We start from the raw sequence: 25,146 nt of genomic DNA, 5'->3' as shown, positions 1-25,146 counted from the left end.
AATGCAAAGCCACCTGGCTGTTCTGTCGAGACAGCTCTACCCTTTCTAAAACCACCTGGCTGTTCTGTTCGAGACAGCTCTACCCTTTCTAAAACCACCTGGCTGTTCTGTTCAGACAGCTCTACCCTTTCTAAAACCACCTGGCTGTTCTGTCGAGACAGCTCTACCCTTTCTAAAACCACCTGGTTGTTCTACTGAAACAGCTCTTCCCTTTCTGTGATAACAGAAGTGAATAGGGGAAAACAAGGACAACTAAAAACAGCAGTGGAGCAATTACAACTCCGGGTACGCCATCACCTAGCCTATTGAGAGCTGCATGATGACCCCTCAGAGACTGAGGACTTAGTCCCAGCAAAGCCTTCTCCTTACGCTTTAACACACCGACTACGTCATTGCGCAAAATAGTATGCAGCATCATCTAGATATGTGTGCAACAAAACTTCAACATTCACCTTCTGCATTTCTGTCAACCCGTTTACGCATACAGTTTGACGCATACGTTCGATAAATCCAATTTATGCACCACACAGAACGCTCTGCAACTGCCTCTGCAACTCAATGCTACAAGGCTAACGCAGCGTTCCATTGGAAATGAATGTACTTCTGGGAAAACACAATGACGCTGTCAGTGTCATCGAGGCGTTAGGCCCTTCTCTTTGACAAATGTGTTTTCCTAAATCTCTGTGACGTCATATTGATGTGAGGGGTGGTCTTGCGTGTTGTGTAAAAGTCCAGGATAATGGATGAGACGAGACCAACCGACAGACCATCAAGTTTGACTTTCCCAGAGTTTTGAAAAGAAAATATATTTTGCTTCCCCTTCATTATCAGCGAGGAGAATCGGTTATTCACAGGGTGAAGTGATAGTAATTAGGTTATGCTTGACAGATCATTGAAAAAAAGATGAGAGAGTCGTTTAAAGTGTGGCATCAGTAATTACTAAGGATGGGGTTAAAATGTAATGTTTAGGAGTGGGGGAGAAATGAGAAATGTATTTCCTCAGATACAGAATGTGGGAAGACTGATCTTTAAGAATAAATAACTGTGAATAAAAGTGAATAAAACACATTCTGTTACTGCAGTTGTGTTTTCTTATGCCTGGCAACCCTTCTAACACATTTATATTTTATTCCCAAATTAGGAGAAAAAAATGAGAATTTAACTCTGACGGAGGAATATGAGGCGGTGTATCTTTCTGCTACTTGTGATATCCGTGTAAAATTCACTTTAAAGCGTATTTTGACTAGCGTAGACTGTACACTCAGTGAGAGGGCCCAAAGGCAGTTTATACAGGGGAGACAAGCCCCTGCTTCTCTCATTCTCCCTGTGTGAATCCAGCCCCTACTACAGAGAAGGACTGCCCGTCCTCCCCATGCTAAACTCCCTGGGCTGATGGAGTGGATGGTTTATCTTTCTCCAGCATGGTCAGGTAGACAGACGGCATGGCAGATGCCCTACAGAGCTGATGTGCTTTAAACATGATATGCCTCACTAGCAGTGCTAGTTCTCACTGGTGTGGCTCATGCCAAGCAATTTTCTCTTTATGAATTCTGAATTCTGCTGCCGTTTTCTTTTGTATTCACGTGCAGTAGTTAATACCTACTATTACTGGGATTACATACAGTAGTTAATAACTAGTATTACTTGGATTAAATGCGGTAGTTAATAACTAGTATTACTGGGATTACATACAGTAGTTAATAACTAGTATTACTTGGATTAAATGCGGTAGTTAATAACTGCTATTACTGGGATTACATGCAGTAGTTTATAACTGCTATTACTGGGATTACATGCAGTAGTTAATATCCTGGATTACTGGGATTACATGAAGTAGTTTATAACAGGTATTGCTGGGATTACATGCAGTAGTTTATAACTAGTACTACTGGGATTACATGAAGTAGTTTATAACTAGTACTACTGGGATAACATGCAGTAGTTAATATCCTGGATTACTGGGATTACATGAAGTAGTTTATAACAGGTATTGCTGGGATTACATGCAGTAGTTTATAACTAGTACTACTGGGATTACATGAAGTAGTTAATATCCTGGATTACTGGGATTACATGACGTAGTTTATAATAGGTATTGCTGGGATTACATGCAGTAGTTTATAACTAGTACTACTGGGATTACATGAAGTAGTTTATAAATAGTACTACTGGGATTACATGAAGTAGTTTATAATAGGTATTGCTGGGATTACATGCAGTAGTTTATAACTAGTACTACTGGGATTACATGAAGTAGTTAATATCCTGGATTACTGGGATTACATGAAGTAGTTAATATCCTGGATTACTGGGATTACATGAAGTAGTTTATAATAGGTATTGCTGGGATTACATGCAGTAGTTTATAACTAGTACTACTGGGATTACATGAAGTAGTTAATATCCTGGATTACTGCGATTACATGCAGTAGTTTATAACTAGTACTACTGGGATTACATGAAGTAGTTAATATCCTGGATTACTGGGATTACATGAAGTAGTTTATAACAGGTATTGCTGGGATTACATGCAGTAGTTTATAACTAGTACTACTGGGATTACATGAAGTAGTTTATAACTAGTACTACTGGGATTACATGCAGTAGTTAATATCCTGGATTACTGGGATTACATGAAGTAGTTTATAACAGGTATTGCTGGGATTACATGCAGTAGTTTATAACTAGTACTACTGGGATTACATGAAGTAGTTAATATCCTGGATTACTGGGATTACATGAAGTAGTTTATAATAGGTATTGCTGGGATTACATGCAGTAGTTTATAACTAGTACTACTGGGATTACATGAAGTAGTTTATAACTAGTACTACTGGGATTACATGAAGTAGTTTATAATAGGTATTGATGGGATTACATAAAGTAGTTTATAACTAGTACTACTGGGATTACATGAAGTAGTTAATATCCTGGATTACTGGGATTACATGAAGTAGTTAATATCCTGGATTACTGGGATTACATGAAGTAGTTTATAATAGGTATTGCTGGGATTACATGCAGTAGTTTATGACTAGTACTACTGGGATTACATGAAGTAGTTAATATCCTGGATTACTGCGATTACATGCAGTAGTTTATAACTAGTACTACTGGGATTACATGAAGTAGTTAATATCCTGGATTACTGGGATTACATGAAGTAGTTTATAATAGGTATTGCTGGGATTACATGCAGTAGTTTATAACTAGTACTACTGGGATTACATGCAGTAGTTAATATCCTGGATTACTGGGATTACATTAAGTAGTTTATAATAGGTATTGCTGGGATTACATGCAGTAGTTTATAACTAGTACTACTGGGATTACATGAAGTAGTTAATATCCTGGATTACTGGGATTACATGCAGTAGTTTATAACTGCTATTGCTGGGATTTGACCCTGTCTATTTTGACCCCACTGGTGGCCAAAATAGACATTAGATTGTGTGTTGACTACACTATTTGACCAGCGTAGTTAGGTTAAGGTCTGTATGTGTACCCTGTTGTACAGGGGAAACAGGGAAGGAAAAACATACAGCTTTGTTTATTTAATTATAGGTTTCAGACCTGAGCTGGGGATTTCCAAATAAAAGCAATTAAATTGAAAGGGATTGACCAAGACGATGACTGCTCTGCTCTGAGCTCCCCTGCAGATACGTCGTTTTAATCTGTGCGCGGGTGTGACTATATCACATGGTTCACTGCATTGCATGCATGCTACTCTGACAACGCTTTGACACACCAGTTTGAACATCTATAATTCATTCTGTGAGTCATGCTTTGTGAAAACTTTGTGAATAACTTAAAGCCCAGTGACAACACAAAACTCTGGCATAATCTTGTGATCAGGCAGACCAAGCCCAAAAAGCCATGCTGTCATCCAGGGTGAAAAACACGACGTTTATATTGAACATCAAGCTAGAGACATTGTTAAACTTTGTGACAAGTTGACAAACAATGAACCTCACACTGGCACATTTCCTGTGAACTCTGTGTGTGCGTGTGTGTGTGTGTGTTTGTGTGTGCATCTGCATGCATGCATACAAGCATGTGTGTGTGTGTGTGTGTGTGTGTGTGTGTGTGTGTGTGTGTGTGTGTGTGTGTGTGTGTGTGTGTGTGTGTGTGTGTGTGTGTGTGTGTGTGTGTGTGTGTGTGTGTGTGTGTGTGTGTGTGTGTGTGTGTGTGTGTGTGTGTGTGTGTTTAGCCGTGCCAAAACACCCCAGCTAGCTTGCAGTCGACACTGATTACAAGGAAAACACTTCATAGTCAACTGTGACACTCAATGAGCTACTAGAGTGTATTCTGAATAAGAGGCCATGCATTTACTGCTGTAATTACCACTGGATTACATCACCTCAGGGGGAGGTCAGGTGGCAGGGAGGGGAGGTGGAGGGGAGATGGAGGGGAAGGGAAGGGAGGTGGAGGGGTGGTGAGGTGGAAGGGGTGGGGAGATGAGGTGGAGGAGATGGTGGGGATGTGGATGGGTGGAGTGGTAGTGGAGGAGGTGGAGGAGGGGATGAGTGGAAGGAGGAGGTGGAGGAGGGGATGAGTGGAAGGAGGAGGTGGAGGAGGTGGAGGAGGTGGAGGGGAGGTGAAGGGAGGTGGAGGGGTGGTGGAGGAGATGGAGGGGAGGAGGTAGAGGGGAGGTGGAGGGGAGGTGAAGGAGGTGGAGGAGGTGGAGGAAGGTGAAGGGAGGTGGAGGGGAGGTGGAGGAGGTGGAGGAGGTGGAGGAGGTGGAGGGGAGGTGAAGGGGTGGAGGGGAGGTGGAGGAGGTGGAGGAGGTGGAGGGGAGGTGAAGGGAGGTGGAGGGGAGGTGGAGGAGGTGGAGGAGGTGGAGGAGGTGGAGGGAGGTGAAGGGAGGTGGAGGGGTGGTGGAGGAGGTGGAGGGAGGAGGTGGAGGGGTGGTGGAGGAGGTGGAGGGGAGGAGGTAGAGGGGAGGTGGAGGAGGAGGGAGGTGGGGAGGTGGAGGAGGTGGAGGGGAGGTGGATGAGGTGGAGGAGGTGGAGGGGAGGTGAAGGAGGTGGAGGAGGTGGAGGGGAGGAGTTGGAGGAGGTGGAGGGGAGGTGGAGGAGGTGGAGGAAGTGGAGGAGGTGAAGGAGGTGGAGGAGAGGAGGTGGAGGAGGTGGAGGGGAGGTGGAGGGAGGTGGAGGGGAGGTGGAGGTGGAGGAGGTGGGGGGAGGTGAAGGAGGTGGAGGGGAGGTGAAGGGAGATGGAGGGGAGGTGAAGGAGGTGGAGGAGGTGGAGGAGGTGGAGGAGGTGGAGGGGAAGTGAAGGAGGTGGAAGGGTGGGGAGATGAGGTGGAGGAGGTGGTGGGGATGTGGATGGGTTGAGTGGTGGTGGAGGAGGTAGAGGAGGGGATGAGTGGAAGGAGGAGGTGGAGGAGGTGGTGGGGATGTGGATGGGTTGAGTGGTGGTGGAGGAGGTGGAGGAGGGATGAGTGGAAGGAGGAGGTGGAGGAGGTGGAGGGGAGGAGGTGGAGGAGGTGGAGGGGAGAAGAAGGGAGGTGGAGGGGAGGTGAAGGGAGGTGGAGGAGGAGGGGAGGTGGAGGAGGTGGAGGAGGTGGAGGAGGTGGAGGGGAGGTGAAGGAGGTGGAGGGGAGGTGGAGGAGGAGGTGGAGTAGGTGGAGGGGAGGTGAAGGAGGTGGAGGGGAGGTGAAGGAGGTGGAGGAGGTGGAGGAGGTGGAGGGGAGGTGAAGGAGGTGGAGGGGAGGTGAAGGAGGTGGAGGGGAGGTGAAGGAAGTGGAGGAGGTGGAGGAGGTGGAGGAGGAGGTGGAGGGGGTGGAGGGGAGGTGGAGGAGGAGGTGGAGGAAGTGGAAGGAGGAAGGGTCATGGTATGACTTAGCAGGCTAACAGAACGATGTGGGGAGCTAAAAGGGAATCCACAGGGTTTAGGAGGGGAACGCTGCTGATGCAGATGAAGGGTGCGTCCAAAACCGCACCATATTCCCTTTATAGTGCACTACTTCTGGCTAGGGTCTATAGGGTCTGGTCAGATGTAGTGCACTATATATATTGGCAGACAAAATAGCCTTGGTTTCTCAAATGACTATAATCACTACTCTCGACGGGTCTGACCTAGAGTATGTGGACAACTACAAATACCTAGGTGTCTGGTTAGACTGTAAACTCTCCTTCCAGACTCACATTAAGAATCTCCAATCCAAAGTTAAATCTAGAATCGGCTTCCTATTTCGCAACAAAGCCTCCTTCACTCATGCTGCCAAACATGCCCTCGTAAAACTGACTATCCTACCAATCCTTGACTTCGGCGATGTCATTTACCAAATAGCCTCCAACACTCTACTCAGCAAATTGGATGTAGTCTATCACAGTGCCATCCGTTTTGTCACCAAAGCCCCATATACTACCCACCACTGTGACCTGTACGCTCTTGTTGGCTGGTCCTCACTACATGTTCGTCGTCAAACCCACTGGCTCCAGGCCATCTATAAATCACTGCTAGGCAAATCCCCGCCTTATCTTAGCTCATTGGTCACCATAGCAGCACCCACCCGTAGTCAGCAAATATATCTCACTGGTCATCCCCAAAGCCAACACCTCCTTTGGACGCCATTCCTTCCAGTTCTCTGCTGCCAATGACTGGAACGAATTGCAAAAATCTCTGCAGCTGGAGACATTTATCTCCCTCACTAACTTTAAGCATCAGTTGTCAGAGCACCTTACCGATCACTGCACCTGTACACAGCCCATCTGAAATTAGCCCACCCAACTACCTCATCCCTATATTGTTATTTATTTTGCTCGTTTGCACACCAGTATTTCTATTTGCAGATCATCTCTTGCACATCTATCACTCCAGTGTTCATACGGAATTGTAATTATTTTGCACTATGGCCTATTTATTGCCTTACCTCCATAACTTGCTACATTTGCACACACTGTATATATATTTTCTGTTTGTATTTTTGACTTTATGTTTTGTTTTACCCCATATGTAACTCTGTGTTGTTGTTTTTATCGCACTGCTTTGCTTTATCTTGGCCAGGTCGCAGTTGTAAATGAGAACTTGTTCTCAACTGGCTTACCTGGTTAAATAAAGGTGATTTTTTTTTTTTTTTTTTACAAAAATAGGGAATAGGGTTCCATTGGGCTCTGGTCAGATGTAGTGCACTATATAGGGAATAGGGTTCCATTGGGCTCTGGTCAGATGTAGTGCACTATATAGGGAATAGGGTTCCATTTGAGATGCAGACGATGAGATGAGTGGTGTAGTCAGACTGTCATAGAGTTCCATGTAGTTTAATGTTTCTAAACACTTCTACATTAATGTGGGTGCTACCATTGTTACTGAGAGTCCTGAATGAATCGTGAATATTGATGAGTGAGAAAGTTACAGACGCACAAATATTACACCCCCACAAAAATGCTAACCTCCCCTGTTATTGTAATGGTGAGAGGTTAGCATGCCTTGGGGGTAGAGGTACAGGTAAAGGTAGAGGTAGAGGTAGAGGTAGAGGTAGAGATAGAGATAGAGGTAGAGAGGTAGAGATAGAGATAGAGGTAGAGAGGTAGAGATAGAGATAGAGGTAGAGAGGTAGAGGTAGAGGTAGAGGTAAAGGTAGAGATAGAGGTAGAGATAGAGGTAGAGATAGAGGTAGAGATAGAGATAGAGGTAGAGGTAGAGGTAGAGATAGAGGTAGAGATAGAGAGGGTAGAGGTAGAGGTAGAGGTAGAGGTAGAGGTAGAGATAGAGGTAGAGATAGAGAGGTAGAGGTAGAGGTAGAGGTAGAGGTAGAGGTAGAGGTAGAGATAGAGAGGTAGAGGTAGAGGTAGAGGTAGAGGTAGAGGTAGAGGTAGAGGTAGAGGTAGAGGTAGAGGTAGAGATAGAGAGGTAGAGGTAGAGGTAGAGATAGAGGTAGAGATAGAGATAGAGGTAGAGGTAGAGGTAGAGATAGAGAGGTAGAGGTAGAGATAGAGGTAGAGGTAGAGGTAGAGGTAGAGGTAGAGGTAGAGGTAGAGGTAGAGGTAGAGGTAGAGGTAGAGGTAGAGATAGAGAGGTAGAGGTAGAGGTAGAGAGGTAGAGGTAGAGGTAGAGATAGAGATAGAGGTAGAGGTAGAGGTAGAGATAGAGGTAGAGATAGAGGTAGAGGTAGAGGTAGAGGTAGAGGTAGAGGTAGAGATAGAGAGGTAGAGGTAGAGGTAGAGGTAGAGGTAGAGGTAGAGATAGAGAGGTAGAGGTAGAGGTAGAGGTAGAGGTAGAGGTAGAGGTAGAGATAGAGATAGAGATAGAGAGGTAGAGGTAGAGGTAGAGGTAGAGGTAGAGGTAGAGATAGAGAGGTAGAGGTAGAGGTAGAGGTAGAGGTAGAGATAGAGATAGAGAGGTAGAGGTAGAGGTAGAGGTAGAGGTAGAGGTAGAGGTAGAGGTAGAGATAGAGGTAGAGGTAGAGGTAGAGATAGAGATAGAGAGGTAGAGATAGAGAGGTAGAGGTAGAGGTAGAGATAGAGGTAGAGGTAGAGGTAGATGTAGAGGTAGAGGTAGAGGTTTAGATAGAGAGGTAGAGGTAGAGGTAGAGATAGAGGTAGAGGTAGAGGTAGAGATAGAGGTAGAGATAGAGGTAGAGGTAGAGGTAGAGGTAGAGGTAGAGGTAGAGATAGAGAGGTAGAGGTAGAGGTAGAGGTAGAGGTAGAGGTAGAGATAGAGAGGTAGAGGTAGAGATAGAGGTAGAGGTAGAGGTAGAGGTAGAGGTAGAGATAGAGAGGTAGAGGTAGAGATAGAGGTAGAGGTAGAGGTAGGAGAGTAGAGGTAGAGGTAGAGATAGAGAGGTAGAGGTAGAGGTAGAGGTAGAGGTAGAGGTAGTGGTAGAGGTAGAGGTAGAGGTAGAGGTAGAGATAGAGATAGAGGTAGAGATAGAGGTAGAGATAGAGGTAGAGATAGAGAGGTAGAGGTAGAGGTAGAGGTAGAGGTAGAGGTAGAGGTAGAGGTAGAGATAGAGGTAGAGGTAGAGATAGAGAGGTAGAGGTAGAGGTAGAGGTAGAGGTAGAGGTAGAGGTAGAGATAGAGAGGTAGAGGTAGAGGTAGAGGTAGAGGTAGAGGTAGAGGTAGAGGTAGAGATAGAGAGGTAGAGGTAGAGGTAGAGGTAGAGGTAGAGGTAGAGATAGAGATAGAGGTAGAGGTAGAGGTAGAGGTAGAGGTAGAGGTAGAGATAGAGGTAGAGGTAGAGGTAGAGGTAGAGGTAGAGATAGAGAGGTAGAGGTAGAGGTAGAGGTAGAGGTAGAGGTAGAGGTAGAGGTAGAGATAGAGAGGTAGAGATAGAGGTAGAGGTAGAGGTAGAGGTAGAGGTAGAGGTAGAGATAGAGAGGTAGAGGTAGAGGTAGAGGTAGAGGTAGAGGTAGAGGTAGAGATAGAGAGGTAGAGATAGAGGTAGAGGTAGAGGTAGAGGTAGAGGTAGAGGTAGAGATAGAGAGGTAGAGGTAGAGGTAGAGGTAGAGGGGAGATAGAGAGTAGAGATAGAGGTAGAGGTAGAGGTAGAGGTAGAGGTAGAGGTAGAGGTAGAGGTAGAGGTAGAGGTAGAGGTAGAGGTAGAGGTAGAGGTAGAGGTAGAGATAGAGAGGTAGAGGTAGAGGTAGAGGTAGAGGTAGAGGTAGAGGTAGAGATAGAGGTAGAGGTAGAGGTAGAGGTAGAGGTAGAGGTAGAGATAGAGGTAGAGGTAGAGGTAGAGGTAGAGGTAGAGGTAGAGATAGAGGTAGAGGTAGAGGTAGAGGTAGAGGTAGAGGTAGTAGTAGAGGTAGAGATAGAGGTAGAGATGGAGAGGTAGAGGTAGAGGTAGAGATAGAGGTAGAGGTAGAGGTAGAGATAGAGATAGAGGTAGAGGTAGAGGTAGAGGTAGAGGTAGAGGTAGAGGTAGAGGTAGAGGTAGAGGTAGAGATAGAGAGGTAGAGGTAGAGGTAGAGATAGAGGTAGAGATAGAGATAGAGGTAGTGGTAGAGGTAGAGATAGAGATAGAGGTAGAGGTAGAGATAGAGGTAGAGGTAGAGGTAGAGGTAGAGGTAGAGGTAGAGGTAGAGGTAGAGGTAGAGGTAGAGAGTAGAGGTAGAGGTAGAGATAGAGAGGTAGAGGTAGAGGTAGAGAGGTAGAGGTAGAGGTAGAGATAGAGATAGAGGTAGAGGTAGAGGTAGAGATAGAGGTAGAGGTAGAGGTAGAGGTAGAGGTAGAGGTAGAGGTAGAGGTAGAGATAGAGAGGTAGAGGTAGAGGTAGAGGTAGAGGTAGAGGTAGAGATAGAGAGGTAGAGGTAGAGGTAGAGGTAGAGGTAGAGGTAGAGGTAGAGATAGAGATAGAGATAGAGAGGTAGAGGTAGAGGTAGAGGTAGAGGTAGAGGTAGAGATAGAGAGGTAGAGGTAGAGGTAGAGGTAGAGGTAGAGATAGAGATAGAGAGGTAGAGGTAGAGGTAGAGGTAGAGGTAGAGGTAGAGGTAGAGGTAGAGATAGAGGTAGAGGTAGAGGTAGAGATAGAGATAGAGAGGTAGAGATAGAGAGGTAGAGGTAGAGGTAGAGATAGAGGTGAGGTAGAGGTAGATGTAGAGGTAGAGGTAGAGGTTTAGATAGAGAGGTAGAGGTAGAGGTAGAGATAGAGGTAGAGGTAGAGGTAGAGATAGAGGTAGAGATAGAGGTAGAGGTAGAGGTAGAGGTAGAGGTAGAGGTAGAGATAGAGAGGTAGAGGTAGAGGTAGAGGTAGAGGTAGAGGTAGAGATAGAGAGGTAGAGGTAGAGATAGAGGTAGAGGTAGAGGTAGAGGTAGAGGTAGAGATAGAGAGGTAGAGGTAGAGATAGAGGTAGAGGTAGAGGTAGAGGTAGAGGTAGAGGTAGAGGTAGAGATAGAGAGGTAGAGGTAGAGGTAGAGGTAGAGGTAGAGGTAGTGGTAGAGGTAGAGGTAGAGGTAGAGGTAGAGATAGAGATAGAGGTAGAGATAGAGGTAGAGATAGAGGTAGAGATAGAGAGGTAGAGGTAGAGGTAGAGGTAGAGGTAGAGGTAGAGGTAGAGGTAGAGATAGAGGTAGAGGTAGAGATAGAGAGGTAGAGGTAGAGGTAGAGGTAGAGGTAGAGGTAGAGGTAGAGATAGAGAGGTAGAGGTAGAGGTAGAGGTAGAGGTAGAGGTAGAGGTAGAGGTAGAGATAGAGAGGTAGAGGTAGAGGTAGAGGTAGAGGTAGAGGTAGAGATAGAGATAGAGGTAGAGGTAGAGGTAGAGGTAGAGGTAGAGAGGTAGAGGTAGAGGTAGAGGTAGAGGTAGAGATAGAGAGGTAGAGGTAGAGGTAGAGGTAGAGGTAGAGGTAGAGGTAGAGGTAGAGATAGAGAGGTAGAGATAGAGGTAGAGGTAGAGGTAGAGGTAGAGGTAGAGGTAGAGATAGAGAGGTAGAGGTAGAGGTAGAGGTAGAGGTAGAGGTAGAGGTAGAGGTAGAGATAGAGAGGTAGAGATAGAGGTAGAGGTAGAGGTAGAGGTAGAGGTAGAGGTAGAGATAGAGAGGTAGAGGTAGAGGTAGAGGTAGAGGTAGAGATAGAGAGGTAGAGATAGAGGTAGAGGTAGAGGTAGAGGTAGAGGTAGAGGTAGAGGTAGAGAGGTAGAGGTAGAGGTAGAGGTAGAGGTAGAGGTAGAGGTAGAGGTAGAGATAGAGAGGTAGAGGTAGAGGTAGAGGTAGAGGTAGAGGTAGAGGTAGAGATAGAGAGGTAGAGGTAGAGGTAGAGGTAGAGGTAGAGGTAGAGGTAGAGATAGAGATAGAGGTAGAGGTAGAGGTAGAGGTAGAGGTAGAGGTAGAGGTAGAGGTAGAGGTAGAGATAGAGGTAGAGGTAGAGGTAGAGGTAGAGGTAGAGGTAGAGGTAGAGATAGAGAGGTAGAGGTAGAGGTAGAGGTAGAGGTAGAGGTAGAGGTAGAGGTAGAGGTAGAGATAGAGAGGTAGAGGTAGAGGTAGAGGTAGAGGTAGAGGTAGAGGTAGAGGTAGAGATAGAGGTAGAGGTAGAGGTAGAGGTAGAGGTAGAGATAGAGAGGTAGAGGTAGAGGTAGAGGTAGAGGTAGAGGTAGAGGTAGAGGTAGAGGTAGAGGTAGAGATAGAGAGGTAGAGGTAGAGGTAGAGGTAGAGGTAGAGATAGAGAGGTAGAGGTAGAGGTAGAGGTAGAGGTAGAGGTAGAGGTAGAGAGGTAGAGGTAGAGGTAGAGGTAGAGGTAGAGGTAGAGATAGAGGTAGAGGTAGAGGTAGAGGTAGAGGTAGAGGTAGAGGTAGAGGTAGAGGTAGAGATAGAGAGGTAGAGGTAGAGGTAGAGGTAGAGGTAGAGGTAGAGATAGAGAGGTAGAGGTAGAGGTAGAGGTAGAGGTAGAGGTAGAGATAGAGAGGTAGAGGTAGAGGTAGAGGTAGAGGTAGAGGTAGAGGTAGAGATAGAGAGGTAGAGGTAGAGGTAGAGGTAGAGGTAGAGATAGAGGTAGAGGTAGAGGTAGAGGTAGAGGTAGAGGTAGAGGTAGAGATAGAGAGGTAGAGGTAGAGGTAGAGGTAGAGGTAGAGGTAGAGGTAGAGAGGTAGAGGTAGAGGTAGAGGTAGAGGTAGAGATAGAGAGGTAGAGGTAGAGGTAGAGGTAGAGGTAGAGGTAGAGGTAGAGGTAGAGGTAGAGATAGAGAGGTAGAGGTAGAGGTAGAGGTAGAGGTAGAGATAGAGAGGTAGAGGTAGAGGTAGAGATAGAGAGGTAGAGGTAGAGATAGAGATAGAGGTAGAGATAGAGATAGAGGTAGAGGTAGTAGTAGAGGTAGAGATAGAGAGGTAGAGGTAGAGGTAGAGGTAGAGATAGAGAGGTAGAGGTAGAGATAGAGGTAGAGGTAGAGATAGAGAGGTAGAGGTAGAGGTAGAGATAGAGAGGTAGAGGTAGAGGTAGAGATAGAGAGGTAGAGGTAGTGGTAGAGGTAGAGGTAGAGGTAGAGATAGAGGTAGAGGTAGAGAGGTAAAGAGCAGACAGGCCTATTCACCTGTTCAACGTGTCTCTGCAGTACTCTGCACACCTGGCCTATACACATGTTCAACGTGTCTCTGCAGTACCCTTCACACCTGGCCTATACACCTGTTCAACGTGTCTCTGCAGTACCCTTCACACCTGGCCTATACACCTGTTCAACGTGTCTCTGCAGTCCCCTTCACTCCTGTACACCTTGGTTAAGGCGGCTCTACTCACCGGCTTGTCAGTGAAGGGGGTTGACTCAGAGGGCGCCATGTCGTAGTATGGGGGCTGGAGAGGAATCTTCTGCATGTCCTCATCCTTGTCCAGGTGAACCACCTACAGGAAACACCACAGTTCAGACTCTAAAGCAGTGCACCGCATAGGGAATAGGGTGCCATTTGGGATGCACAAGAGAGTGTTTATTCCACTGTTTTACAGTGCACTATGTCATCACGCTGAAAGCTGTCATTGTGAAAAGTTTTGTTCAGAAGTGGTGTTTTCTTAGAAACATGAAATGTCTTTGTGAAATGTTGACGGAGCTCAGACACACCACAGCTCAGAGTGGTGATGTTGGAATGGAGACACCATGAATAAGTCAGAAGAACGGAAATAAAGTCCCCACCTCTTAGTAGTAATGATTGTGTTTCTAGGGAACTACACCTCCTTTCCCACCTCATAGTAGTAATGATTGTGTTTCTAGGGAACTACACCTCCTTTCCCACCTCAGAGTAGTAATGATTGTGTTTCTAATGAACTACACCTCCTTCCCCACCTCATAGTAGTAATGATTGTGTTTGTAAGGAACTAAAACTCCATCCACAGTTCATAGTAATAATGATTTGTTTCTAAGGAACTACACTTCCTTCGCCAACTCTTAGTAGTCTGGATTGTGTTTCTAATGAACTACACCTCCTCCCCCACTCTTAGTATTAATGATTGTGTTTCTAGGGAACTACACTTCCTTCCCCACCTCATAGTAGTAATGATTGTGAATCTAAGGAACTACACCTCCGTCCCTACCTCTTAGTAGTAAGGGTTGTGTTTTTAATGAACTGCACCTTCTTCCCCACCTCATAGTAGTAATGAATGTGTTTCTAATGAACTACACTTCCTTTCCCACCTCATAGTAGTAATGATTGTGTTTAAAAATAAAGAAAATAAATATAAAAGTAAAGAAAGAAGATAACAATATCCTATTATATTTAGTTCCAGAGCTGGAGGGAAAAAAGAGTAGAGGACAGAATGTGGTTGTGTTGGTGTTTATCTTGGAGGACAGAATGTGTTGGTATGGTTTTTATCTTGGAGGACAGAATGTGTTGGTGTTTAGCTTGGAGGACAGAATGTGGTTGTGTGGTGTTTATCTTGGAGGACAGAATGTGTTGGTGTGGTGTTTATCTTGGAGGACAGAATGTGTTGGTGTTTATCTTGGAGGACAGAATGTGTTGGTATGGTTTTTATCTTGGAGGACAGAATGTGTTGGTGTTTAGCTTGGAGGACAGAATGTGGTTGTGTGGTGTTTATCTTGGAGGACAGAATGTGTTGGTGTGGTGTTTATCTTGGAGGACAGAATGTGTTGGTGTTTATCTTGGAGGACAGAATGTGGTTGTGTGGTGTTTAGCTTGGAGGACAGAATGTGTTGGTGTGGTGTTTAGCTTGGAGGACATAATGTGTTGGTGTGGTGTTTAGCTTGGAGGACAGAATGTGTTGGTGTGGTGTTTATCTTGGAGGACAGAATGTGTTGGTGTTTATCTTGGAGGACAGAATGTGGTTGTGTGGTGTTTAGCTTGGAGGACAGAATGTGTTGGTGTGGTGTTTAGCTTGGAGGACATAATGTGTTGGTGTGGTGTTTAGCTTGGAGGACAGAATGTGTTGGTGTGGTGTTTAGCTTGGAGGACATAATGTGTTGGTGTGGTGTTTATCTTGGAGGACAGAATGTGTTGGTGTTTAGCTTGGAGGACATAATGTGTTGGTGTGGTGTTTAGCTTGGAGGACAATTATAATGGTTTTGATGAGACTGAATTGAAATGCTTGAATGTGGGATGATCCTTTAGGATCAAAGGAGCTATTTGAAAAAGTATTTTCAACAATCGTTCCTATAGATGAATATCTATTCAGTGTGAACTTAAGCTCTGCAGAAAACATGTTAAACTCTGCTCAATCCAGGGTTTATTATGGTATATATCCATGATCTAGCAACATTCACCTTTATGACAGATTTCAGCACCATTCTATAAAGCGATGGGGAAATAGATACACTACAGTGCCTTGAAATAGTATTCATCCCCCTAGGCGTTTTTCCTATTTTGTTGCATTACAACCTGTAATTTAAATTGATTTTTATTTGATTTCATGCAATGGACATACACAAAATAGTCAAAATTGGTGAAGTGAAATTTAAAAAGTGACTTGTTTCAATGAATTCAAAAAAAATACATAACAGAAAAGCGGTGCGTGCATATGTATTCACCCCCTTTGCTATGAAGCCCCTAAATAAGATCTGGTGCAACCAATTACCTTCAGATGTCACATAATTGGTTAAATCAATCAATCAATCAATTTTATTTTATATAGCCCTTCTTACATCAGCTAATATCTCGAAGTGCTGTACAGAAACCCAGCCTAAAACCCCAAACAGCTAGTAATGCAGGTGTAGAAGCACGGTGGCTAGGAAAAACTCCCTAGAAAGGCAAAACCTAGGAAGAAACCTAGAGAGGAACCAGGCTATGAGGGGTGGCCAGTCCTCTTCTGGCTGTGCCGGGTGGAGATTATAACAGAACCATGCCAAGATGTTCAAAAATGTTCATAAGTGACAAGCATGGTCAAATAATAATCAGGAATAAATCTCAGTTGGCTTTTCATAGCCGATCATTAGAGTTTAAAACAGCAGGTCTGGGACAGGTAGGGGTTCCATAACCGCAGGCAGAACAGTTTAAACTGGAATAGCAGCAAGGCCAGGCGGACTGGGGACAGCAAGGAGTCACCACGGCCGGTAGTCCCGACGTATGGTCCTAGGGCTCAGGTCTCTCAGTTGGCTTTTCATAGCCGATCATTTAGAGTTGAAAACAGCAGGTCTGGGACAGGTAGGGGTTTCGTAGCCGCAGGCAGAACAGTTGAAACTGGAATAGCAGCAAGGCCAGGCGGACTGGGGACAGCAAGGTGTCATCATGCCCGGTAGTCCTGACGTATGGTCCTAGGGCTCAGGTTCTCAGAGAGAAAGAGAGAACGAGAGAATTAGAGAGAGCATACTTAAATTCACACAGGACACTGGATAAGACAGGAGAAGTACTCCAGGTATAACCAACTAACCCCAGCCCCCCGACACATAAACTACTGCAGCATAAATACTGGAGGCTGAGACAGGAGCGGTCCGGAGACACTGTGGCCCCATCCGAAGAAACCCCGGACAGGGCCAAACAGGAAGGATATAACCCCACCCACTCCGCCAAAGCACAGCCCCCGCACCACTAGAGGGATATCCCCAACCACCAACTTACAATCCTGAGACAAGGCCGAGTATAGCCCACAGAGGTCTCCACCACAGCACAAACCAAGGGGGGCGCCAACCCAGACAGGAAGATCACGTCAGTAACTCAACCCACTCAAGTGACGCACCCCTCCCAGGGACGGCATGAAAGAGCACCAGCAAGCCAGTGACTCAGCCCCTGCAACAGGGTTAGAGGCAGAGAACCCCAGTGGAGAGGGGAACCGGCCCGGCAGAGACAGCAAGGGCTGTTCGTTGCTCCAGCCTTTCCGTTCACCTTCACACTCCTGGGCCAGACTACACTCAATCATATGACCTACTGAAGAGATAAGTCTTCAGTAAAGACTTAAAGGTTGAGACCGAGTCTCGCGTCTCTCACATGGGTAGGCAGACTGTTCCATAAAAATGGAGATCTATAGGAGAAAGCCCTGCCTCCCGCTGTTTGCTTAGAAATTCTAGGGACAATTAGGAGGCCTGCGTCTTGTGACCGTAGCGTACGTATTGGTATGTACGGCAGGACCAACTCGGAAAGATAGGTAGGAGCAAGCCCATGTAACGCTTTATAGGTTAACAGTAAAACCTTGAAATCAGCCCTTGCCTTAACAGGAAGCCAGTGTAGGGAAGCTAGCACTGGAGTAATATGATCAAATTTCTTGGTTCTAGTCAGGATTCTAGCAGCCGTATTTAGCACTAACTGAAGTTTATTTAGTGCTTTATCCGGGTAGCCGGAAAATAGAGCATTGCAGTAGTCTACTCTAGAAGTAACAAATGCATGGATTAATTTTTCTGCATCATTTTTGGACAGAAAATTTCTGATTTTTGCAATGTTACGTAGATGGAAAAAAGCTGTCCTTGAAACAGTCTTGATATGTTCGTCAAAAGAGAGATCAGGGTCAAGAGTAACGCCTAGGTCCTTCACAGTTTTATTTGAGACGACTTTACAACCATCAAGATGAATTGTCAGATTTAACAGAAGATCTCTTTGTTTCTTGGGACCTAGAACAAGCATCTCTGTTTTGTCCGAGTTTAAAAGTAAAAAGTTTTCAGCCATCCACTTCCTTATGTCTGAAACACAGGCTTCTAGCGAGGGCAATTTTGGGGGCTTCACCATGCTTCATTGAAATGTACAGCTGTGTATCATCCGCATAGCAGTGAAAGTTAACATTATGTTTTCGAATAACATCCCCAAGAGGTAAAATATATAGTGAAAACAATAGTGGTCCTAAAACGGAACCTTGAGGAACACCGAAATGTACAGTTGATTTGTCGGAGGACAGACCATTCACAGAGACAAACTGATATCTTTCCGACAGGTAGGATCTAAACCAGGCCAGAACTTGTCCGTGTAGACCAATTTGGGTTTCCAGTCTCTCCAAAAGAATGTGGTGATCGATGGTGTCAAAGGCAGCACTAAGGTCTAGTAGCACGAGGACAGATGCAGAGCCTCGGTCTGACGCCATTAAAAGGTCATTTACCACCTTCACAAGTGCAGTCTCAGTGCTATGATGGGGTCTAAAACCAGACTGAAGCATTTCGTATACATTGTTTGTCTTCAGAAAGGCAGTGAGTTGCTGCGCAACAGCTTTTTCTAAAATTTTTGAGAGGAATGGAAGATTCGATATAGGCCGATAGTTTTTTATATTTTCCGGGTCAAGGTTTGGCTTTTTCAAGAGAGGCTTTATCACTGCCACTTTTAGTGAGTTTGGTACACATCCGGTGGATAGAGAGCTGTTTATTATGTTCAACATAGGAGGGCCAAGCACAGGAAGCAGCTCCTTCAGCAGTTTAGTAGGAATAGGATCCAGTATGCAGCTTGAAGGTTTAGAGGCCATGATTATTTTCATCATTGTGTCAAGAGATATAGTACTAAAACACTTAAGTGTCTCTCCCGATCCCAGGCCCTCGCAGAGCTGCGCAGATCCAGGACAGCTAAGCCCTGGAGGAATACGCAGATTCAAAGAGGAGTCCGTAATTTGCTTTCTAATGGTCATGATCTTTTCCTCAAAGAAGTTCATGAATTTATCACTGCTGAAGTGAAAACCATCCTCTCTTGGGGAATGCTGCTTTTTAGTTAGCTTTGCAACAGTATCAAAAAGAAATTTTGGATTGTTCTTATTTTCCTCGATTAATTTGGAAAAGTAGGATGATCGAGCAGCAGTGAGGGCTCTTCGGTACTGCACGGTACTGTCTTTCCAAGCTAGTCGGAAGACTTCCAGTTTGGTGTGGCGCCATTTCCGTTCCAATTTCCTGGAAGCTTGCTTCAAAGCTCGGGTATTTTCTGTATACCAGGGAGCTAGTTTCTTATGACAAATGTTTTTCGTTTTTAGGGGTGCAACTGCATCTAGGGTATTGCGCAAGGTTAAATTGAGTTCCTCAGTTAAGTGGTTAACTGATTTTTGTCCTCTGACGTCCTTGGGTAGGCAGAAGGAGTCTGGAAGGGCATCAATGAATTTTTGTGTTGTCTGAGAATTTATAGCACGACTTTTGATGCTCCTTGGTTGGGGTCTGAGCAGATTATTTGTTGCGATTGCAAACGTAATAAAATGGTGGTCCGATAGTCCAGGATTTTGTGGAAAAACATTAAGATCTACAACATTTATTCCATGGGACAAAACTAGGTCCAGAGTATGACTGTGGCAGTGAGTAGGTCCAGAGACATGTTGGACAAAACCCACTGAGTCGATAATGGCTCCGAAAGACTTTTGGAGTGGGTCTGTGGACTTCTCCATGTGAATATTAAAATCACCAAAAATTAGAATATGATCTGCTATGACTACAAGGTCTGATAGGAATTCAGGAAACTCAGAGAGGAACGCTGTATATGGCCCAGGAGGCCTGTAAACAGTAGCTATAAAAAAGTGATTGAGTAGGCTGCATAGATTTCATGACTAGAAGCTCGAAAGATGAAAACGTCATTTTTTTTTGTAAATTGAAATTTGCTATCGTAAATGTTAGCAACACCTCCGCCTTTGCGGGATGCACGGGGAATATGGTCACTAGTGTAACCAGGAGGTGAGGCCTCATTTAACACAGCAAATTCATCAGGCTTAAGCCATGTTTCAGTCAGGCCAATCACATCAAGATTATGATCAGTGATTAGTTCATTGACTATGACTGCCTTTGAAGTGAGGGATCTAACATTAAGTAACCCTATTTTGAGATGTGAGGTATCACGATCTCTTTCAATAATGGCAGGAATGGAGGAGGTCTTTATCCTAATAAGATTGCTAGGGTGAACACCACCATGTTTAGTTTTGCCCAACCTAGGTCGAGGCACAGACACAGTCTCAATGGGTATGGCTGAGCTGACTACACTGACTATGCTATTGGCAGACTCCACTAAGCTGGCAGGTTGGCTAACAGCCTGCTGCCTGGCCTGCACCCTATTTCACTGTGGGGCTAGAGGAGTTAGAGCCCTATCTATGTTGGTAGATAAGAGGAGAGCACCCCTCCAGTTAGGATGGAGTCCGTCACTCCTCAGCAGGTCAGGCTTGATCCTGTTTGTGGGTGAGTCCCAGAAAGAGGGCCAATTATCCACAAATGTTATCTTTTGGGAGGGGCAGAAAACAGTTTTCAACCAGCGATTGAGTGCTGAGACTCTGCTGTAGAGCTCGTCACTTCCCCTAACTGGGAGGGGCAGAGACAATTACTCGATGCCGACACATCTTTCTAGCTGATTTACACGCTGAAGCTATGTTGCACTTGGTGACCTCTGACTGTTTCATCCTAACATCGTTGGTGCCGACGTGGATAACAATATCTCTATACTCTCTACACTCGCCAGTTTTAGCTTTAGCCAGCACCATCTTTAGATTAGCCTTAACGTCGGTAGCCCTGCCCCCCTGGTAAACAGTGTATGATCGCTGGGTGATTCGTTTTAAGTCTAATACTGCGGGTAATGGAGTCGCCAATGACTAGGGTTTTCAATTTGTCAGAGCTAATGGTGGGAGCCTTCGAGTCTCAGACCCCGTAACGGGAGGAGTAGAGACTAGAGAAGACTCAGACTCAGACTCCGACTCGCTACATAATGGGGAAAACCGGTTGAAGGTTTCTGTCGGCTGAATGAGCGACACCGGTTGAGCATTCCAACAGTATTTCCCTCCAGAAGCCATGAGAAAGTTGTCCGGCTGCGGGGACTGTGCGGGGGATTTATACTAACATTACTGTCTGTACTTACTGGTGGCACAGACGCTGTTTCTTCCTTTCCTACACTGATATTACCCTTGCCTAACGATTGCGTCTGAAGCTGGGCTTGTAGCACAGCTATTCTCGCCGTAAGGCGAGAATTCTCCTGTAAATTATGAGTACAGCGACTGCAATTAGAAGACATCATGTTAATGTTACTACTTAGCTTCGGCTGTTGAAGATGTTGATGAACCATGTCCAGATAAAGCGTCCGGAGTGAAAAAAGTTGAATAAGGGAAAAAAGTTGCGATGGAAAAAAGGAAAATAACGTAAAGTTGGCAGCTAAAACGCACAGGAAAATGACTCTTCTGTCTCGGGATAAACGTCCGGGGTGAAAAAGTTTAACGAAAAAAGATGAGTGAGGACAAAACTAAAAAGTTGGTAAATTTGTTGAACACAGAGATTGATTAAACGTTTATTAAAAGTAAAACGTGAATAGTTTGTTAGGTAGCCAAGTAGCAACAAACAGCAGAGCAGCACGGAGACAATGCGGAAGCGAGACCTAAATAAAGTCCACCTGTGTGCAATCTAAGTGTCACATGATCTCAGTATATTTACACCTGTTCTGAAAGGCCCCAGAGTCTGCAACACCACTAAGCAAGCGGCACCATGAAGACCAAGGAGCTCTCCAAACAGGTCAGGGACAAAGTTGTGGAGAAGCACAGATCAGGGTTGGGTTATAAAAAATATCCCAAACTTTGAACATCTCACGGAGCACCATTAAATAATTAAAACAAACCTGCCACGGACCAGGCAAGGAGGGCATTAATCAGAGAGGCAACAAAGATGTGGTCCTCTGTAGCTCAGCTGGTAGAGCACAGCGCTTGTAATGCCAAGGTAGTGGGTTCGATCCCCGGGACCACCCATACACAAAAATGTATGCACGCATGACTGTAAGTCGCTTTGGATAAAAGCATCTGCTAAATGGCATATTATTATAAAGAGACACAAAGATGACCCTGAAGGAGCTGCAAAGCTCCACAGCGGAGATTGGAGTATCTGTCCATAGGACCACTTTAAGCCGTACACTCCACAGAGCTGGGCTTTACGGAAGATTGGCCAGAAAAAAAGCCATTGCATAAAGAAAAAAAATAAGCAAACACGTTTGGTGTTCGCCAAAAGGCATGTGGGAGACTCCCCAAACATATGGAAGAAGGTACTCTGGTCAGATGAGACTAAAATTGAGCTTTTTGGCCATCAAGGAAAATGCTATGTCTGGCGCAAACCCAACACCTCTCATCACCCCGAGAACACCATCCCCACACTGAAGCATGGTGGTGGCAGCATCATGCTGTGGGGATGTTTTTCATCGGCAGGGACTGGAAAACTGGTCAGAATTGAAGGAATGATGGATGGTGCTAAATACAGGGAAATTCTTGAGGGAAACCTGTTTCAGTCTTCCAGAGATTTGAGACTGGGACGGAGGTTCACCTTCCAGCAGGACAATGACCCTAAGCATACTGCTAAAGCAACAATCGAGTGGTTTAAGGGGAAACATTTAAATGTCTTGGAATGGCCTAGTCAAAGCCCAGACTTCAATCCAATTGATAATCTGTGGTATGACTTAAAGATTGCTGTACACCAGCGGAACCCATCCAACTTCAAGGAGCTGGAGCAGTTTTGCCTTGAAGAATGGGCAAAAATCCCAGTGGCTAGATGTGCCAAGCTTATAGAGACATACCCCAAGAGACTTGCAGCTGTAATTGCTGCAAAAGGTGGCTCTACAAAGTATTGACTTTGGGGGATGAATAGTTATGCACGCTCAAGTTTTCTGTTTTTTTTTGTCTTATTTCTTGTTTGTTTCACAATAAAAAATATTGTTCATCTTCAAAGTGGTAGTCATGTTGTGTAAATCAAATGATACAACCCCCCCCAAAATCCAATTTAATTCCAGGTTGTAAGGCAACAAAATAGGAAAAATGCCAAGGGGGTGAATACTTTCGCAAGCCACTGTATATATCCAAAAGTATGTGGACACTCCTTAAAATATGTGGATTTGGCTATTTCAGCTATACCCGTTGCTGACAGGTATATATAATCGAGCACACAGCCATGAAATCTCCATAGACAATCATTGGCAGTAGAATGGCCTTCCTGAAGAGCTCAGTGATTTTCAACGTGGCACCGTCATAGGATTCCACCTTTCCAACAAGTCAGATCGTCACATTTCTGCCCTGCTAGAGCGTCTCCAGTCAACTGTAAGTGCTGTTATTGTGAAGTGGCAAATTCTAGGAGCAACAACGGCTCAGCCGCGAAGTGGTAGGCTACACAAGCTCACAGAACGGGACCGCCGAGTGCTGAAGCTCATACAAATATTCTGTCCTTGGTTGCAACACTAACTACTGAGTTCCAAACTGCCTCTGGAAGCAACGTAAGCACAATAACTGTTAGTCGGGAGCTTCATGAAATGGGTTTCCATGGCTGTAATGCTCGCTGTCATTGGACTCTGGAGCAGTGGAAAAGAGTTCTCTAGAGTGATGAATCACGCTTCAAATCAAATCAAATTTTATTGGTCGCATACACATACTGTATTCAGCAGATGTTATTGCAGGTGTAGCGAAATGCTTGTGTTCCTAGACTAATCTGGGTTTTGCGAATGCTAGGAGACCGCAGAATTCCAAAATGCATAGTGCCAGATTGGTGGAGGAGGAATAATGGTCTGGGGCTGTTTTTCATGGTTCAGGCTAGGCCCCTTAGTTCCAGCGAAGGGATATCTTAACGCTACAGCATAGAATGACATTCTAGATGATTCTCTGCTTCCAAAATTGAGGCAACAGTTTGGGGAAGGCCATTTTCTATGTATAGTACTACAGAGTACTGGTTACACCATTGGAAAACAGGGCAAAGAGGGGTTTACACCACTTAGGAACAGGGTTTAGAGGACAGAGTACTGGTTACAGCATTGGAAAACAGGGCAAAGAGGGGTTTACACCACTTAGGAACAGGGTTTAGAGGACAGAGTACTGGTTACACCATTGGAAAACAGGGCAAAGAGGGGTTTACACCACTTAGGAACAGGGTTTAGAGGACAGAGTACTGGTTACAGCATTGGAAAACAGGGCAAAGAGGGGTTTACACCACTTAGGAACAGGATTTAGAGGACAGAGTACTGGTTACAGCATTGGGGAACAGGGAAAAGGGATTTTTTGAGTACAGAGTACTGGTTACACAGTTGGGGAACAGGGTAAAAAGTGTTTTAGAGTACTACAGAGTACTGGTTACCCCAATGGGGAAGAGGGTAAAAGGGGTTTTAGAGTACAGAGCACTGGTTACGCCTTTGGGGAACAGGGTAAAAAGTGGTTTTAGAGTTGAGAGTACTGGCTACGCCATTGGGGAAGAGGGTAAATAGGGGTTTGGAGTTGGGATAACTGGTTACGTCATTGAGGAACAGGGTAAATAATATATTTATGTCACGAATTCCGCCGAGACTGCTCCTCCTCCTTGCTCGGGCAGGCTTCGGCGTTCGTCGTCCCCGGAGTACTAGCTACTACCGCTTGATGTCTCGATGTTTGTTTGGTCTTGTCTTGTTAGTGCACCTGTTTCGTGTTATGTATTGATTAGGTCACCTATAAGTTTCCTTTAGTTTTGTTTGCAGTTGTGTGTGATTGTCCGCCTGTCCGTTGATGTATGGGATTTGTTCTCGTGTTGATAGTGTATTTACGCACTGTATGCGTAATCACTCGCCTCCAGTGTTTGAGGCCTGTTATTAGGTATTGTCTTGTTGACTAGTAAAGTCATTTTGACTGAGCTTCTGTGTCCTGCGCCTGACTCCAACACCGCATCCACATCAGCTTGTGACAGAATCACACACCAATACTATGGAGTCAGCAGGAGCAGCGGCGGCGAACGAGTCGCTGGAGGATCGGTGTCAGCTGCCAGGACGGCAGGATCCAGCAACTCGGCTCCGCCATGCAAGAGGTGATGAACACCCTGCGCTGATGGGAAAGGGGAGGCGTGCCCACACCTCCTCCTACCTTACCACCACCATCGGCCAGCCCCACCAGACCAGCTCCGGAGTCCAGTGGGATTCGGCTCTCGCTCCCGAGGGCGTATGATGGCACCGCAGCCGGGTGTCAGGGGTTCCTCCTTCAGGTGGAACTCTACCTGGCCACCATACACCCGGCGCCCTCGGGATACGAGAGCATTTCCGCCCTCATCTCCTGTCTCTCCGGCAAGGCGTTGGAGTGGGCCAAATCCGAATGGAGGGGAATAGACGCCGCCACCATCAGCTACGCGGAGTTCTCCCGCCGCTTCAGGGCTGTGTTCGATCACCCTCCTGAGGGTAAAGCGGCGGGGGAGCGTCTGTCCCACCTCCGACAGGGGAAGAGGAGCGCACAGGAGTTCGCCCTGGATTTCCGGACTCTAGCGGCGGATGCGGGGTGGAATGAGAGGGCCCTCATCGACCACTATCGGTGTAGCCTACGTGAGGACGTTCGACGAGAGCTGGCCTGCAGGGACACCACTCTATCCTTCGACCAGCTGGTGGACATGTCCATCCGTCTGGATACCCTGCTGGCCACCCGCGGACGTCCCGAGTTGGGGCTGTC

At 45.7% G+C, this 25,146-nt stretch overlaps 1 protein-coding gene across 2 annotated transcripts in view; it reads right to left on the bottom strand.

Annotated features, from left to right (window-relative positions):
- The window catches only part of LOC121567861 (actin cytoskeleton-regulatory complex protein PAN1), a 130,409-nt gene that overhangs the window by 36,613 nt on the left and 68,650 nt on the right, over positions 1-25,146 (bottom strand). For both annotated transcript variants that reach the window (XM_045212601.1, XM_045212602.1), the window contains exon 3: positions 13,168-13,269. In XM_045212601.1, coding sequence (XP_045068536.1) covers positions 13,168-13,269 — 102 coding nt within the window. The remainder of the gene's footprint in view (positions 1-13,167; positions 13,270-25,146) is intronic.

Source organism: Coregonus clupeaformis, unplaced genomic scaffold (genome assembly GCF_020615455.1).
Source record: "Coregonus clupeaformis isolate EN_2021a unplaced genomic scaffold, ASM2061545v1 scaf0029, whole genome shotgun sequence".
Taxonomy (NCBI): domain Eukaryota; kingdom Metazoa; phylum Chordata; class Actinopteri; order Salmoniformes; family Salmonidae; genus Coregonus; species Coregonus clupeaformis.
Note: the sequence above shows the minus strand (reverse complement) of the source record. Positions and strands in the feature narration are given on the sequence as shown.